Source organism: Panthera leo, chromosome B4 (assembly GCF_018350215.1).
Source record: "Panthera leo isolate Ple1 chromosome B4, P.leo_Ple1_pat1.1, whole genome shotgun sequence".
Lineage (NCBI taxonomy): Eukaryota > Metazoa > Chordata > Mammalia > Carnivora > Felidae > Panthera > Panthera leo.
The window spans coordinates 66,996,045-67,015,629 of record NC_056685.1 but is presented as its reverse complement, the minus strand read 5'-3'; the positions used below and the strand labels follow the sequence as shown (position 1 = coordinate 67,015,629).

The following is a 19,585-nucleotide window of genomic DNA, read 5'->3' as shown; positions in this document are numbered from 1 at the left end:
ATAAAACATAGATATAATCCTTGTATGACAAACTACCAAATTTCACTCAAAGAAAAAATATTCAGACTAGCCTTGTATTTAGTAAAATATGGAAATTATAGTTTTTAAAAAAACCTTCCCACAAAAAAAGACTCCATACCAATTGGCTTCATTGATGAACTCTATCAGACATTTAAGGAAGAAATTGTATCAATTCTACATAAACCTTCAGAAAATTACACATTAGGGAATACATCCCAAGTCACCCTACTACATCAACATTAGGCTGATTTCAAAACCAGACAAAGTTATCACAAGGAAAGAAATATAGAAAATAATAACCCTCATAAAGATTAATGCAAAAATTCCTAATAAAATTTTAGCAAATCAAAAACAAGAATGCATAACAACGATACCATGCTATAACAAGTGGAGTTTATCTCCTGAATACAAAGCTTATTTAACATTCAAAAATTAATTAATATGGGACAGACTCTTGGAGTAAGTGAAAAGTCTGGCAAATCCTGTCACCCAAAAGCAATGACAGAAACAGGTAACACTTGCAGAAACAATCATTTCAGAATCTGGAGAGTAACCAAGGCATACAATAAACTGAGAAGCAGTACTTCAAGAAAAAATACTAAACCTTAACAGTGAACACTTACCACTGTGGAGCCCTGGGAAGTTACCTCCCTCCCACCCCCAGCTCCATGGCTGATAGCTCTACCAATGCTTAGTAGTCTAGGAATGAAGACAGAGGAGCCCCATGCCCAGGGAATTTGCCAAAAATAACATTACCTTGGTGGCAAGCCCTCAGGAAAGCCCATCACCACAGCTAACTGAGGTTGCTATATTTGGAGCAAGCAAAAAACCATCCAGAAATTTCATAGGGAGATCGAGAAAACTCCCAAATACCCCAGCGGTCTGAAAGGCTGCATACATGTGTAAAGCTGTATACACACTCAAGAGAGGGCATCAGGTATCTACTCATCCCTGACTGAACGTGAGTTCTTGCACACAGAAAAAAAGCCTTATTAGCTCAATATGTTTAAACACAACCTCCAAGCAATCATTGGTTGACCTCTAAGCATTGGTTAGAGGGAAATTTACAGTTTTAAATACTTATATTAAATCAGAAGAAAATATCAAATCAGTAAGTTAAAGTTACACTTTAAGAATCTACAAAATACACACACACACACACACAAAGGACAAACTAAACCCAAAGCGAGCAGAAAAAGGAAATTATGAGCATTAAGACAGAAATCAATGGAATGGAAAACAGAAAAATAACAAAGAAAGCAAATGAAATGCAAAACTTAGTTCTTTAAAAATATCAATAAAAATCTTTAGCTATAGTGACCAAGAAAGAAAAAGAAGAAATACACAGATCTAGAATTAAAGAAGGGACATCACTACCAACTTTAAGGAAATTAAAAGGTTTTCAAGGAAATACTATAAACAACTTTATCACACAGCTAACAAATTACACAACTTAGATGAAATGAATAAATTCTTAGGAAAACACACATTGCCACAATTGACTCAAGAAGAAATTAGAAAACCTAAAGACATTAAAAAATATATATAGTAGTTAAAAGTCATCCCATTAAGTAAAGCAGGTGCAAAAACATTTAAGGAAAAAAATATAAATCCTCCACAAATTCCTTCAATAGAGGACACATTTTCCAACTCACTCTACCGTAAAGTCAGTATCAACTTTAGTACCAAAGCCAAAAACATCACAAGAAAAAAAATCAGACCAATTTCTTCACGAACAGAGATGTAAAAATTATCAACAAAATAATAGCAAACCAAATCCCACAAGATATGAAGAGGATTATATACCAAGATCAAGCAGCTTTTATCCCAGGAAACTAAGGTGGTTTAACTTTTGAAAATAAAGTAATATACAATATATTAATAGAATAAAAGAAAAAAACCTACAAGATAATCTCAAGAGACACAGAAAGAACATTTGACAAAATCCATGCTAAAAACTTTCAAAGAACTAGGGATATAAGGGAATTCCCTAACCCTGATAGAGGGCACCTACTAAAAACCTACAACTGACATCATGATAGTGTAAGGCTAAATGCTTTTCTCTAAGACTGGGAATAATACAAGCATGCCCACTCTTGCCTTGCTTGTTTGCTATTCAACACTATACTAGAGATTCTAGTCACTGCAGTCAGCAAGAAAAAGAAGTAAAAGGCATCCAGACTGAAAAACCATTAAAAATATCTCTATTTATAGACAACATAATCCAGTAATAGTGAAAAACCTAAAGAATCTACAAAACCACTAGTAGAACTAATAATGAGTTCAACAAGGTCACAGGAGACAAGATCAATCTTAAAAAATTAATTGTATTCCTATATACCAGCAAAGAACAATTCAAAAATGAAACTAAGAAAATAATACCACTCACAAAAGCATAAAAAGAATAAAATGCTTAGGAATAAATTTAGCCAAGGAAGCACAAGGCTTTATTGAACACAATACATTACACTAAGAGAAATTAAAGATTAAATACAATGGAATATTGTTCAGCCATAAAAAAATAAGGAAATCCTGACATTTGTGACAATATGGATGAATATGAATGACATTATGCTAAGTGAAATAAGCCAGACACAGAAATATAAATACCATGTGACCTCACTTATATGTGGAATCTAAAAAGTCACATTCCAAGAAGCAAAGAGCAGAACTGCCAGAGGCTGGGGAAGGGGGTGGGGGGCGGGGGTGGAAATGGGGAGATATTAGTCAAAGGGTACAAACTTCCAGTTAAAACACAAGTAAGTTATATTTGTCACTAATGTACAACATAGGGACTAGAATAATACATTACATATTTGGAATCTGTTAACAGAGCATCTCTTACATAGACTTAACACACACACGCACACACACACACACACACACAAAGGTAACTACATAAGGTGATGAATATGCTAGTTACCTTGACTGTGGTGATCATATCACAACATATATGTATATCAAATCATCATGTTGAACACCTTAAACATACGACTTATTTGAATTTATTTTTGTCAGTTATATCTCAAAACTGTGGGGGCTGGGGAGAGAGAACATTTCAAGCATACTGGAAGGTTTTCTCATGCTCCTCCAAGTTTATAACTCCCAACAGTAACCACCATTCTGTTTGCTGTCACCATACATTAATCAAGGCTGTCTTTGGACTTCATATACATGGAATTATACAATGGTTCTCTTTGGTATGGAGTTTCATCCATGTTGTTACTTGCTACTGCATGTTATCAGTAGTCCATTCTTTTCCATTTCTGTGTATTATTCCATTATATGATTATATAATACTCTATTCTTTGTATTGAAGTAGAGTTGACACACAATGTTTCACTAGTTGCACGTGTACGTATAATATTTTTTTAATGTTTATTTTTGAGAGAGAGACAGAGAGAGACAGAGAGCATAAGCAGGGGAGGAGCAGAGAGGGAGACACAGAATCTGAAGCTGGCTCCAGGCTCCAAACTGTCAGCACAGAGCCCGATGTGGAACTTGAACCCACGAACCGAAAGATCATGACCCAAGCTGAAGTTGGATGCTTAACCAACTGAGCCACCCAGGCACCCCTTTAATATTCTATTCTTAATGGACATCTGGAACAGTTCAAATTTAGGATTACTATGAAGAAAGCTTCATTCATATTACTATGAATGAAATCTGCAAAAAAAAAAAAAAAAAAAAAAAAAAAGAAACTAATAGGAAAAACAATTCATGCTTGTGGATTGGAAGAATCACTAATTTTAAAATCACAATTTTCCCCAAGTTGATCCCCAAATTCCAAGTGGGCTTGCTTTCTCTCTCTTGCTCTTTTTCTTTTTTTCTTTTTTTAAATAGAAACTGACAGGCTGATCCTATAACTTAGATGGAAATGCAAAGACCTAGGAGCCAAAACATTTTGCAAAAAGAAGAACAAATTAAAGGACTAATGTAGTTCCCAATTTCAAAACTTACAATACAGCTATAGTAATCAAGACAGCATGGCACTAATATAAAAGCAGACATGATTGATCAATGGAATGGAACTGAGATTCCAAGGGAAAAATAAATTACATTTTTCGGTGAACTGACTTTCAACAAAGGTGCCAAAACAATTCAGCGGGGAAAAGATTTTCTTTCCTTTCCACAAATGTAAATGATGAATTTTGAAATTCACTTCACACCATATATAAAAATTAACTCAAAATGGATCACAGATTTAAATGTGAGATCTAAAACTACAAGACAGGAGAAAACCTTCATGACCCTGGTTTAAGCAAAGATTCGTTAGCTATGACACCATATGCAAGATTCATAAATGAAAAAATTAATAAACTGGATTTCAATCAAAATCAAAACCTTTTTTTACTTCAAAAAGAAAATTACAGAAATAAAAAGGGTAAGCATTTCACCAAAGATATGCAAATAGCTAATAAGCACATGAAAAGCTGTGAACATCATTAGTTGTTAGGGAAATGTACAATTAAAACCACAATGAGATACATGTATCCAGCCTTTTCAAAAGCTTACATTATGCCACTTCGCTTTTATGAAAGGATCTACGTTAGTACCTATTTTTACTAACCCAAGGAAATCTGAAAAGGATTTTTGCTTTTACAAAAAAAAAAAAAAAGGTGCAAAGTGAAAACAGCTGTCAGTCAGTGTTTGTTCTGCAGCAAGCTGTCAGAGACGCGGCATGCACACCGTACCCTGAGCAGCAAGAGTGGCACTGCCAGGCTCCTTCCCCAGAACTACACCCAGCATCTCAGCATCAAGCTACTGCAGCTTTGAACTGTGTCTGCGCGCATCTGTGCCTTATCCCAATTTATTTTGTGCATCATTGACAAGATGTGTCCTAAGGTATTAGAAAAACCTAAGGGAGATTATTTTTTGGGGTCTGGGAAAGCTCCAAAAATTTTCCATATAAGTTAATTGTAATTGCTTCTTTGCTTTACAACACCATTTCAATTTATGAAAGGTTTCATAGGAATGCTCTGCTTTCACATAGAGGGAGAAAGCTGTACTACTACTGACTAAATCTTAGAAGACTGTACCAACTGTGTCAAGGAAGTGTTGCAACTGGAACTTTCATACATTGCTGACAGGAATGTAAAATGATTCAAATCACTCTGGAAAATAGTCTGTTGGTTCCTTAAAAAAAGTTACATATACACCTATCATATGACCCAGCCATTCCACTTGCAGATATTTACCCAAGAGAAATGAAAGCGTATGTCCAAAGACTTTTATATGAACTTTCATAGCAGCTTTGTTTGGAATAGCCAAAATTGGAGGGGAAAAAACCCAAATGTCCATCAACAGATGAATAAATTGTGCTGTGTCCATACAATGGAATACTACTCTGCAATAAAAAGGATTGAATATCAATGCACACAACAAACAACATAGAAGAATCTCAAAATAATTATGCTGAGTGAAAGAAACTAGACCAAAAAGACAACGTACTATATGATGCCACTTACATAAAATTTTAGAAAATACAGACTAATTAATACAGACTAATAGAAAGCAGATCAGCAGTTGCCTTAGGCTGAGAGTAAGGGATGTGAAGTGGCCAGAGGAAGATTACAAAGATGCCCAAAGAAACTACCAATGATGATGAATATGTTCATTATATTTGATACAGGTCAAAATTTAGCAAAGTGCACATTTTAGATAAATTCAGTTTGTTGCACGTTGATGATACATCAATAGAACTGTAAAAAAATAATAATAATAAATGGATCTCAGGACAGAGAAAACAAAAAGAACTGTTATGTGGCTATTACAATTATCCAGGCTATAGTCAGTAGTGGCTGAGACTGGGATGGAACCTATTGAGGTAGAAATGTGAGTAGTTAACTTTAAAGTTTATTAAAGTACAGAAGTGGCAATACTTTGTTGATGTAACAGATATTGGCAGTTGAAGGAAAGGAAGCAATCAAGGACAACTTTAATTTTGGTGTAAGCAGGTGAGTGAACAGTAGTGTCATTTACTAAAATGAGGAATACTGGGATAGGATTACAGAGTCAAGGTTTCTCACCACGATTACCAAGAGTGATTCAAACTGGTTTTACAAGTTTAATGGATTTTAAAACAATGAGCCAGGATTTATATACAAATAGCTAGAAAATAAAAGTGGGGCACTGATCAACTACCACAAATATGAAAAATAAATATGTTTATGATACAGAAAAAGAACTAGCAATTTATGGATGTTATAAAACAAATGCAAACACGTTGGCTCAAAAGAGCTTTTTTAAATAATTGAAAGGTAGACTGTGCACATTAGAAAATAATTACTTAAAACTATTTTAATTAAATGCTTATTTAACTTCCAGTGTTTTTTCTAGAAGTATTACTTAGGTTTGTCTACATTTCTAAAAAAATGTGTCCATTAAAATCAAATTAATACTCAAAGAATGCTGCAGCCTCTTTATTTCCTTCAAAGACTGCTTTCCTGGACGCCTGGCTGGCTCAGTTGGTAGAGAATGTGACTCTTGATCTCAGGGTTGTTAAGTCTGAGCCCCATGTTTTGTGTAGAGATTACTTAAAAAATTAAAAATCTTTGCTTACCTGTTTAATCTTTCGAATAATGACCCAAATTGTGCTGTTTTATATGATGGACTGAGAGCATCTTGATTTTCATTTAATTTGGAAACCAAACTATTAGAATAATTAACTTTAATGAGCTGAAAAAAGAAAGAAGAATCTGCCAAAATGGTAAATGTACATATACACAATTTAAATTATTTACCATAAAATACCATTCAAGTGGATCTCTATATGCAAATAAAAAAAAGTCTTTTCTGGTTTAAAAGAAAGTAATTGTGTCCTTATTGAAAACAAAATAATGTGCTAGCAATAAAAGCAATACTGGTATTTACATGATTATTAAAATAACAGAACTGATACTATGAGGAGTACCATTTTCTCAGAGGTTAACAAATATATATATTTTTTACCACCTTACACACCTGTCAGAATGACTAACATTAACAACTCAGGTAACAACAGATGTTGGCGAGGATGCGGAGAAAGAGGATCTCTTTTTGCATCGTTGGTGGGAATGCAAGCTGGTGCAGCCACTCTGGAAACAGTATGGAGGTTCCTCAAAAAATTAAAAATAGAACTACCCTATGATCCAGCAATTGCACTCCTAGGTATTTATCCAAGGGATACAGGTGTGCTGTTTCAAAGGGACACATGCACCCCCATGTTTATAGCAGCACTATCAATAATAGCCAAAGTGTGGAAACAGCCCAAATGTCCACAGATAGATGAATGGTTATATACAATTGAGCAAATTGTCTCTGACAGAAAATAATTTGTCTAAAAAAAAGAAAAAAAAAAACTAGCTGTACTTATCTGTTTTTTCCATTTACTGAGTAATTTTAGAATGCTACTTTAATCTTTCTGAATATCAGTATCATTGAGTCCAAAATGGGGAACATATGGAAAAACTTGTGGAACCAGATGAGGTAATCCATGTGTTAATATGGATGGTACCATATAATGTATGACATTACAGTGGCCCAACACTAATCTATCCAGTAATAATAATTTATATTTGTAACACATTTTATTTATTAGCCATGAAACATAGAAATGAGAAGTCCAAAGACAACCAATGACAGAAAGTCAGTAAAAAACAAAACAAAATGAAACAAGGGAAAACAAAAGAGATATTCAGAAAAAGAGGGGGAGTCAAAAGTCAGGGAGAGCTAGAAGTAATGTCTGGAAATACATCTCACATCTCAGTTTCAAAGAAACAGTGACAGAAATGCAGGGACAAAGTCATCTCATGAAGTGAGAAACAAAAACAGACCAAAAGAGAAGAGAATACTATATGTTGGCTCTATACTACTTTTTCAAAGACCAGCAAGCCAAAGCCTACTTTTTCTTCTAGCCTGTTTTTTCAACTCATTTTTGTTTTACAGTTCCATTTTAATTCTTCTCACTTTTTTTGAAACCACTCCAAATAAGCAATTAAAGACTTCTCTAATACTTCACAATGTGACACTACATCCTGGACAAGAACATTAGCCTCTCTCTTTAATTTTCTCTTCTGGGTATTAAGTATATTATTATTTACCCCTCTGGAGATAATCACTAACCTGCAGCCTAAAAGCAAAGATTATTTAAGTAGAGATTACAGAGAGTTTTATTCTCTCTATCCCATAATCTATCTAGGATGCACATTTTAGTCTTATAAAATGCAAACTAATAACTAAATGGTTTTTATTGTATCATTCCAAAGTTAATGGATCCTTATATTAGTAAGGATAACATATCACTGGAATATAATACTTCATTTTCTCTTCTCTGGAAAACAGAAAACATATTTTAATAAATATCTTAATAAAACTGAATCATATCATTATATATTATATATAACATACCATATATAACTATAATTTATAAAATTGCAATTACAAATTTATAAATTATAAATTCATTTATAAGTGACAAATACAGAAATATGGCATAAAACCAGTGCATGCTAAAAAAAATGGGAAAAATTCAAAACTAAATATTGCCATTAACAAGACATCATGTTTATATAACCATTTCCCCCCACTACCACTATACATTAGTATAATACATAATTTTATTTATTTTTTTAAAACTCTCTATATAATCTAATAAAATGACTACTTGTATGGCCTATGGCAGATATATTTCAGAATTTTAAACTCTGGATGTTTTTAGATTTTTAATTTTAGAGAATTCACTGACAGAACATTTTAGCACTACACATCTCTATCTATACAAAAAGATTTGTATAGTTTGAATTCAAGTGCACATAACCAGTTGTCACCTGTCAAATCATAAAAAAGAATCAAGCCATCCCAACTCCTAATTTAATGGATTACCATGACATCACTGAGATTATGTACTGCTCTTCATAGGGTCCTTTCCATATCATACAAATTGGGCCACCAGGACATCACCAACTAGTCATTTACTGTGATTACCATCATCAGCTCTTATATACTCATACTGAACTATTTTCAATTTCACTGTCAATTATTTTATAAAAGGATGATGATTTCAAATATTTTTAAGGAACATTCCAGTTTTTGAATTCATAATCTTTTACAGTGCAGACAATTAAATTTTGACCAAAGAGGAATTATTATACCTGACATCCTAAATTGGCTATATCTATAGCAATTCACAACCATTATTTTTTAAATCCATCAGAACAGAAAAAAAAGAGCATTTCATAAAAATACAATAATATAAAATGCTAAGTCTAGTGATTTAAATGTACCTGCTCATCCTGCTTTTTTTCATATGCAACTTTCTGAGGACTAGGTGCTGTTCTGGGAATGAAATTTTGTTTTGTAATGTTTCTGTTAGAAGATAACTCTGCTGCGAAGGATGGTGGAGTAAAACTGCAATTTTCTATTCTGTTGAACTGAGGTTCAAACATTCTTTCTGAGTCCATTACTTGTGACAACTACAGGAAAAGAAGATACAACCATTCGATTTGCCAAAATAAATAAACTAGAAAAGAGGAAAGTCAAATAGAAGTGGAAAAGGTCATGGACTGCAGAAGAAGTTCCAAGGAAAAGTAAGTCATCAGTAATTAACAAGATTTCTTAAGACGAGAGAGGTTAAGACATGATAGGTTATCAACTAAAATTGTACTTAAGAGCTCCTTTCCGTCTGCCTTTCTTACTACTGATCCACCCTCAAGTTTCATGCCATCTCCAAATGACAGGAAATTTGAGTTTCACTGACCCACAATTCAGGTAAAAAGATTTCCAAAAGATTTTGGTATCACTGCCATTCTCTGATGTAGTTTAATTTTGGCAATTCAAAGCAAAGAAAGATAATAATGTAGCATTAAACCTTAAAATTTCAAGCTTTAATCACAATCTATAGATTTTCTAATTGATTAAAATTTTATTTACTAAAAAATCACTTGCAATACATTGAAAAAAATAATCTTGAGACCAGTGGAAATATTGAAAATAATTTGATATAAAATAATCCAGTCACTATGCTAGAAGAGAGGAATTTCTCAGCTTATCATATTAACCCAAATCAGGAATCCCCAAATGAATTATCCTTTGTAGCTCATCAGTAACAAGGAGAATCAATTGTTATATACACAGAGGACTAATCTACATTACTAGAACTCCAAAGGGTTCCTCATAAACAATCAGTTAAAATATTCTTAAGGTATAATTTTCTCATATTGAAAACTTTAGGGGCGCCTGGGTGGCTCCATTGGTTAAGCGTCCGACTTTGGCTCAGGTCATGATCTCACGGTTTGTGAGTTCAAGCCCCACATCAGGCTCTGTGCTGACAGCTCAGAGCCTGGAGCCTGCTTCAGATTCTGTGTCTCCCTCTCTCTCTCTGCTCCTCCCCCGCTCATGCTCTGTCTCTCTCTCTCCTTCAAAAATAAAAAATAAAATTAAAATAAAAAAAAAAAACTTTAAAAATAATTTAAGACTGTAAACAAAATTTTAAAGGACAATTTTCTCTGATATTTGAAAAATTTATATCATTTGATGGTATGTCACGATTGTTAAAGTAACTTAAAAATTTTTGTTTTAAATCTCACCTGAACTGGGGCAAGTTCTTTCTTGTTGCCTAGTCTTTGATAGTACATACAAATGAAAAGAAAATGTTAAAGTTAAAAAAAATAGCTGGCAATAAACTTATCTTTTTCTATATATTTAAAATGCATAGTTGTATACAAATACACAAAAACATATAGAACTCTAAATCATTCTCTAATTTTATAAAAATTATATTATTACTCAAGAGACATTTTTAGGATAAGGAAAGTCAAACTACACATAAAATACATAGTATAAACATTAGCTCATTTGATAAAGGTCTTAATAGTTTAATAATACTGTAAACAGCCAAACCAAAAAAAAAAAAACAAAAACAAAAAAAAAACAAACAGCTAGAAGAGTAAGTCCTTTGTACATTTTCCAATGAATAAAACAGTACTGATAATGACCTGTTTAAATACCTAAATAATATACAACCTAGATAAAACCTACTTGTTTTCTACATCATCAATGCAGAGCTTAGATGGTATATAGTGAGGTGACATTGGAAGTTCTAAATCATGCTTTCTTAAGGGCATTTTTATATCTCTATGCATATTCACATGGGTTGGTTTTCTCACAGTTTCTATAATGAAAAAAATTATAATTATAAGAAATAAGAATAAAATCTTTTAAAAACAATGTTTGATATACAATGTTCATTAAATAAATATACATCTTAGAAATCTACTAAAACTACCTATATTCTATATGTACTAGAAGTCATTACAGCACTAAAAACTGTCATAAATAATTCAAATCATCTCTTTTTCATCATCTTACATAGTCCTCATAAAAAGGGCCATAATAATTCAGTTCTATTGTTTTCTTCTCCCAAAACTTCCTTGACCCCCCAACTATATCAGATGCTATGTAATACATGTCCATACCACTACATATGTTCTCTATTATAGCACTTACAGCAGTTTATTGTACTTCATTAACTCTATCTCTCTTAATAGATTTTTTTTAAGTAGGCTCCACTGCAGGGCTCGACCTCACAACTGTGAGATCATGACCTGAGCCAAAAATCAAGAGTCAGTCACTCATGGGGCACTTGGGTGGCCTAGTCGGTTAAGCATACTCAACTTACTGAGCATTCAGGTGCCCCTAGATTTTTAAACTTGATAGAAACATAAGTCTTTTCTCTCCTTATACAAGATATCACGATTTGGTCTGCTCAGTACTTTTAACTACTTTCCTTTTCTGAAAAATGCTTTTTACATACACACCAGCTATATGGTTTGCATAGAGAACTTCCTATCTTCCTATAAAACCCTGTCTCTAGAAAAATGATTGATTTAGGGGCAGCCATCTGACCCAAGATGAATCAATAATAGGATCACATCCTTGTGGTTATAAATAATTGTTCCAGTGCTAGGACCTGGCACCAATAGGGCAAGGTAGTATCCTTTCAGTAAAATTTTAAAACTCAGAACCAAGCAACAACTCTCAGTGTTTCCCTTGTGGCAAAACAGGAGAGATGAACAATATTACTTTTTTAAGGTCAAGTTTTAAGCCTAAATGAAAAAGACAACCTGAGAGAATTAAGTTAATATCTAAAATGAGAAAAAAATCTTGATATTCAAGTCCCTGATTCTAGCAGTGGCCCAGCGGCACCAGTGCCCTTTCTTTTAGTAAAGAGTCTTAACCTATTCAGGCTGCACTAACACAATGCCATAGATTGGGTGGTTATAAACAACAGAAATTAATTTCTCAGTCTGGAAATTGGCAGTCCAAAATCAAAGTGTTCTCAGATTCAGGGTCTGGTGACAGCCTCAGTCCTGGTTCAGCGAAAGCTGTCTCTTCACTGTGTCCTCACACAGTGAAAGAAGCAAGAAGAACTCTCTGGGGTCTCCTTTTAAAAGCACTAATTTCATTCATGAGGGCTCCAACATCATGACCTAATCACTTTCTAAAGGTCCTCCTCCTAATACCATCACTAATAAACTTTTGCTTTTGTAGGGAAGGAAAAATATGTTTTTCCTCTACTCTTCTAAATTCTCAGCTAGGGACTCTATAACAGAAGACAAATTAATAAATAAACTTCATACAAATGAAGAGTTTTATTAAATAAATCTACTGAATAAATTTTAAATGGAAAACTTTATAAAGAAATAGAGACCCAAGTAAGTGGTTAAACCTGAGCACTTTTATACTAGGTTTGATGAAGAGTGGAAAGTAGTGGGAAAATGTGATTGAACAAAAAAGGGTATGAACTAAGTGAAGCATAATAAATGTTCCTCAAAAACAGCAAGGCTTGTTTGTTCAGATTGTTCTCGGCGTCCCTCTGTCTTGGAGATAAAGACGTTCCTTTCCTCAAGGTATAGGGAGGACAGTTCTCAAATGAGAATCCTTCCTGTTTCTCTGCTGCTTCTCAAATTCCTTGTGCTTAGAATAGTCAGTATGCCAAGGTGCCTTATTTTTGGGCAGTGTGCCCTGACCCCATCACTTTCTATTCTATTCCTAGCATCCAATATACTTCTTAGGGTAAGTACTCAATAAACATGTTGAATATATAAATGAAAAGAAAGTGAAGGAGAAAGGAAATATACGAAGGTAAATAAATCACTGGACAGCCTCATGAAAAATAAACTGGTCCCCTATCTTACACCATACACAAATTCACCTCAAGATGGGTTAAAAAGTTCAACATATGACCTAAAACCATAAACCTCCTAGAAGAAAACATAAGAGGTAAGTTCCTTGACATCAGTCTTGGAGATGATTTTTTTTTGGATTTGACACCAAAAGCAAACAAACATGTGAAACTGTATCAAACTAAGAAGCATGGAGCTAATCAGGGCACCTGGATAGCTCAGTCAGTTGAGCCTCCAACTTTGGCTCAGGTCACAATCTCGTGGTTCGTGGGTTCAGGTTCAGCATTGGGCTCTGTGCTGACAGCTTAGAGCCTGGAACCTGCTTCAGAGTCTGTGTCTTCCTCTCCCTCTCTGTCTCTGCCCCTCCCCTGCTCACGCTCTGTCTGTCTCTCTCTCAAACATAAACATTTAAAAAAATTAAAAAGCATGGAGCTAAAATGTACTATGTTAAGTGAAATAAGTCAGAGAAAGACAAATACCATATGATTTCACTCATATGCGGAATTTAAGAAATAAAACAGATGAACATATGAGAAGGGGGGGAGGAAGAAGAGAGAAGGAAACAAACTACAAGACACTCTTAACAATAGAGAACTGAGGGTTGATGGAGGGATGTGGGTGAATAATGGGTATTAAGGAGGGCACTTGTGATGAGCACTGGGTGTTATATGATGAACTCTACTCCTGGAACCAATATTGCACTGTATGGTAACTAAAATTTAAATAAAAACAAACAGACAACAAAAAACGAAAACTCTTCTGCACAGCAAAAAAAATCTTTCCCAAAATGAAAAGACAAACTATGCAATGGGAGAATATATCTGCAAATCATTTATCTGATAAGGTTCAATATACAAAATATATAATGAACTCATACAACTCTTAGCCAAAAATGAACAAGCTAATTTTGTAAATGGGCAGTGAAACTGAATAGACAGCTTTCCAAAGAAGACATACAAATGGTCAACAGGTACATGAAAAGATGCTCAACATCACTCATCTTCAGGGAGATGCATATCAAAACCACAATGAGATATCAACCCATACCTGTTAGAATGGCTATCATCAAAAAGGCAAGAGATAAACAAGTGCCAGCAAGGATGTAGAAAAAGAGAACTCTTGATTGCTGTTGGTAGGAATGTAAATGGATGGAGCTACTACAGTGAACATAATGTATGTTCCTCAAAATATTAAAAGTAGAACTACCATAGGACTCAGGAATCCCACTTCTGAGTATATATTGAAAGGAAATGAAAAGAGCATCATATGGAGATACCTGCACTCCCATGTTCACAGGAAAATTATTCACAATAGCCATGATATGGAAATAAGTTCAGTGCGTGTCAATGGATGAATGGGTAAAGAAGATGTGGTATACACATATGACAAAATATTCTTCAGCCATGAAAATGAAGGAAATCCTGCCATTTGTGACAACTTGGATGGACCGTAAAGGCATGTTAACTGAAGTAAGCTAGAGAAAGACAAATAATGCATGGTATCACTTACATATGGAATCTAAAAAAAAAAAAAAAAAAAAAAAAAAGTCAAATTCATAGAAACGGAGTAGAAAAGTGGATGCTGGGGGCTAGGGGCTGTGGAGTAGGGGAAATACAGGTTTGCAGAGGGTGCAAACTTTCAGCTATAAAATCAATAAACATCATGACTGTGGCTGATAACACTGTATTACGTTAAGTGAAGAAAAAGAAGGTAAATACATCAATCATATTTACAACAAAAAATTTTATTGCTAAAATCCATAAATAGTATATTTACTTTTAAAGTATAACTAAATTTCCTTGTGTAAACCGTCATCTGCAGAGTAAGATACAAAAATGGCAGAGAAAGGAAAAGAGGATATACTAACAGTAGTTATAAGCAATTTCTATCCTCCTTTATGAACAGTCTTATTTCTTAGGCTCTCATTTTAGCACTTATCTTGAAGATTAAATATCGCACACAAGTTCCCTTGAGACAAAAATATACTCTGTCTAAACTTTTTATTTACTTGAAGACTCTAAACATAGGCAAATGAACTTTGTTTTGAAGTATTAGACTACTATAGTTAACATTCTAAGAATGCCTAAGAAATTATTCAAGTTGTGATATATGAAACTAATCATTAATGGAAAAACCTTTTTCAGTGCCTCCTTTCAAACAAATTCTCTAAATACTGTAAGACAGTAAAGACATTTATTCCCTTAGCCCTTTAGCTAACTTTGGTAACTATCTGCCTAAGCAGACTAATGTAGTAACTAAAACAACTGCAATATAATGTTTGACCATACCTTACAAAGTTAATTGTATATAACACATAACTTAAAAATATGAAGCCACAGAAGATTTTAAGAATTAACAAAAGTACTAATTTATACTTTGAGTTCTAAAGTTACAATTTTATTAGAAAACTGAATGTTACGATTATTTTAGAGTCAAAACAAAATGCTAATGAAAAGACTTACCAGGTGTTTTCTTCTGGCAAGATATGTGATTTACCATATACAAGTTAAGGAGGTCTAAACTGACAGTGGAATTTTTGACAGGGGATAAAACCCCCAGTAATTTCATTTTTGATTTTAACCTTTTCTTTTCAAAATATTCCTAAAACAATTAAAAATAAAAGTTATTACAACAGCCATATGATTTTAGGCAGAATCATAAAAATAAAAAAGCAATAATGCATTAAATAGTTGACTTGACATTTTTATATTTTTGATATCCCCTTTATATGTTTACATATAAACTGAAATCAATCATGATGACTTATAATTTGCCCAAAGACTCTTAATTTCACAGCCTCTTAAAATCTTTCTTTTGTTAAACGTAATGACTTTAAAACAGAGCCATTCCCCGGTATCAAAAGATTAAAAATTATATGAAATGTAGAAAGTTGCCAATTTAATTCCCTTTGTTATCCTTCCATGACTCCTACTTTGCCATTAGCAAGGGTTGTACTGTGGAGAGGACTGAGAAGTGAATGGGAGATAAGAGTGAAGAGGCATAGCAGGAAAGGGAAAGGACCCAGAAAGGGAGCAAAAATTGTTTCAATAGGGGAAAATTAAGTATGTTTGAGTATCAGTGTAAAGCCTCCAGTTGACAGTGACTGGTGGAGGATATAAGAAAGAGAAGAATTAATTGATGCCATGAAGTCCCTGAGAAAGATGGAATCCAGATTGCAGATTCCTTTGACTAGAGGAAACTACAGTACTTCCACAGTCACAGAAGGGAAAGATTTAGTGAAGATATAAGATAGTTTACAGAACTGGTAGTAGAAATCTGAGATAATTCTCATGATACCTTCTATTGCCTCTAAAATATAAGACAAAGTCATCTAATGAGTATGAAAGGATTAAAAAATAGAGTTGGGGAAGAGTACTTTGGGGAATCATGACTTCGAAAATGTCATACCTTTCCTTTAAAAGAAGAGAAAAGAAGCCTAACTAGAGATCAACACTTTGGGGGAGGGCCATATGTCTTTTCCTTTCTTGTAAATATTCACAAGAATGATCCAGAGTTAGAATATTAAAAAAAAAAAAAAAAATCTGGAGACAGACTATATTCATGGTTTATTTACTGAATGCCTACGTTATTGCTTGTCACATCCAGGCACAGGCGATACAAAATAAACAAAAGTAATAAAATCCCTCTTCTGATGAATATATGCTAATGAAGGTGAGGGACGACAGAACAAACAAACTTATAACTAAATACGAAATTATGAAAAAGAGTGAGGACTAAAAAAGGGTCCTAGAGAGAAAGTAACTAGAGAGTGGGGAGCTACTTAGATGCTGAGATCAGAGAAAAACAATGTTAAGAGGAGATTATTTTGGCTGAAACACAAATGTTGATAAGCCAGGCATGCAAATATCTTGAGGAGGAATATTCCAGACAAAGAGAAGAATGGCAGAAAGAAGTTCAGTGTAGCTAAAACACAATGAATAACAGGGTGAGTAGTAAGAAAGTCAGAGAAGTAGGGAAGGTGTAAATCCTTCAGGTCCTTTTCGGCTATGGTTAAGTCAGTATTACTCTAAAAGCAGTGGTGTGCTGCTGGGAGTTGTTTAGAGGTTGGCTGAAGGTCCTCAGGTGGAGCGATCACATCGCACAACCGCACAAACAGATTTACCATGCAGACAAATACAACAAGGAGGAGTTCCAGTACAGCATGCCATGTTGCCCAAGGGCATAGCCACGCCAGTCTCAAACACATTTGATAGCTGAGTCTGAACTTGGAGGCATCTCGGCTTTCAGCAGAGTCAGGGATGGGTCCATTATATGATCCATGAACCAGAACCTCACATCTTGTTCTGGAGGACACTGACCAAGAAGCCAAAGAAATGAAGCTAACATCTTTCTGACAACATTATTATGTTACTTTCTTGTTTCTCCCTTTGATATTGAAAGGATATTCAGACTGTTTGAATGTGCTGGTGACCTGCTCTGCTTCAAGTGAGCAGAGCCAACAGCACCATGGCCCAGCCAGATGAGTGCTATTTGGGCTGCAGCCTTGGCTGAGTGTGACCCCAGAAGCCAGGCAGAGCTCTGTACCCAGCAGAATACACTTGGTAGATGGAGGAAGCAACTAATCTAAGAATAAGGTCATGGCTATCACAGGGACTGTGTAAACTTGCTCTTTTGTTTTTTCTGCCAAGTATTGTATGTATGGTGGTTTATGTTTCATTGTATTGGAAACTTTCCATTGTACTCAAGAAATCTGTTCCATGTTACCTTGATAAAAGAGGAAGTTTTTATAATATAAAAAATAAAAAAATAATAAAATAAAAGCAGTGAAAAACAACTGAAGCTTTTAAGCAGGAGAATGACAAATTCTGATTTGTGCTTTTAAAAGATCATACTAACTGCTACATGAAGAACAGACTACAAAGGAATGAAAGATAAAACAGAAAAAAATTGGTAAGTTCAATTACATTAGAATTAGGAACTTTCCTTCAAAGACAGCATTAAGAAAAGAAAAATAAAAGCTACAGAGTACACGTATAACCAACAAAAAATTCTAAATATATAAAGACAATAAGCAAAAGACCAACACCACCAAAAAAAATGTAAAAAAAATACTTGGAAAAGTACTTCGTAAAAGAGGAAACACGGATGAAAAGATAACCTTATTAGTCCAAAAAATACAAGTTAAATTTATAGTGAGACATCATCTAAGTTAATAACTATCCTGCTTTTATTATAATCACTCCCTTGCTTTTCTTTAAATTTTATGAGCTTTGAACATATTTTTTTTCTGTTTTGGACTTTTGGCAAACAGAATGCTACTGCTTACCTTGTGTGACTTGTGACGTTTGTTAAAAATTATGTTTGGGGGAGTCATCTACATTAATTCTATGTAGTTGATACATTTTCACTGCTGTACCATTACTTGGGTATCCCACAATTCAACCATTCTACTGCTAATGGACATTTGGATGGTCTCCTTCCCTCCCCAGGCTCTTGCCCTTCTCTTTTGCCTTCTCCTCTTTTTGCTGCGTAACAAAGATCCAAACAAGCTTGCATATGTCTCAAAGTACACATGTGGAAGAGTTTCTCTTGAATATACACTACTCAGTTGTAAGATACATACATGCTCAACTTTATATAATAAAATCAATGTAAGAAAAAGAACTAATAAAAAAGTTAGGAGACAGGTTCTAAGACCATCATAATACTCTAGGCAATAAACGATATGAATTGGGGTACTGATAGCACACGTAGTGAGAAGTGATCAGACGTGGGATATATGTCGGAGCTAGAATCAACAATGATCTTTAAGTCTCTACCTGAGCAAAATGGTTGGCTATTCAAGCTATCTATAAACAAAAAACTGGATAGTCAGTCTTTTAGTTACTTAGGTGAATTTATTAACTTTCAAAAAATATTTCAGAAGATCACTGTTCTCATAATGCTGATATAAATAAAAATATTTATTTTTTTTACCTTTTGCTTTCTCCTTTCCTGCTTGATCAGAACCCTGGTACTGAAAAAAGAAGCAAAACAAAAAAATATAATGGTTAAAAAAATAGTTTCTTAAATGATTGCCATTTTGGCTGAAGACTTGAAATTAACATCTAAAAGTATAGTAACAATTATATTATTTTTTGAAAAGAAAACTATGAAAATTTTATTTATAGCATATACTACTTCAAAAAATTTTCTTAGAAAATTCAAGAAGTAATAAAGACTAACCTCTAATAAATAAAAAACATTAAAAAATCTGAATTATAAAATCAATATAAGCAAAGAGAAAGCAATGCATTGGAAAAGATGTATCCCTGAAACATTCTCATCTGATAGCAATATTCTTGGTCAAAACTGCTATTTTCCTGCCTTTCCTTGTATTTCAATATTCTACTAAAATCGAGAGGGATTAGAGAGAAGATCAAAATCTATATAGGATCTAA

At 33.8% G+C, this 19,585-nt stretch overlaps 1 protein-coding gene and 1 pseudogene across 2 annotated transcripts in view; one reads left to right on the top strand and one right to left on the bottom strand.

The window, feature by feature from the left end:
• The window catches only part of CB4H12orf40 (chromosome B4 C12orf40 homolog), a 57,005-nt gene extending 37,850 nt beyond the window's left edge, over positions 1 to 19,155 (bottom strand). For both annotated transcript variants that reach the window (XM_042948457.1, XM_042948458.1), the window contains exons 1-6: positions 19,122 to 19,155; positions 15,647 to 15,785; positions 11,038 to 11,170; positions 10,587 to 10,620; positions 9,285 to 9,473; positions 6,584 to 6,699 (exon numbers count right to left, since the gene is read on the bottom strand). In XM_042948457.1, the coding sequence (XP_042804391.1) occupies positions 6,584 to 6,699; positions 9,285 to 9,473; positions 10,587 to 10,620; positions 11,038 to 11,170; positions 15,647 to 15,752 (578 nt within the window). In that variant the 5' untranslated portion in view covers positions 15,753 to 15,785; positions 19,122 to 19,155. The remainder of the gene's footprint in view (positions 1 to 6,583; positions 6,700 to 9,284; positions 9,474 to 10,586; positions 10,621 to 11,037; positions 11,171 to 15,646; positions 15,786 to 19,121) is intronic.
• LOC122225373 lies at positions 17,119 to 17,522 on the top strand (annotated as a pseudogene).
• Positions 19,156 to 19,585: the final 430 nt, after the last annotated feature.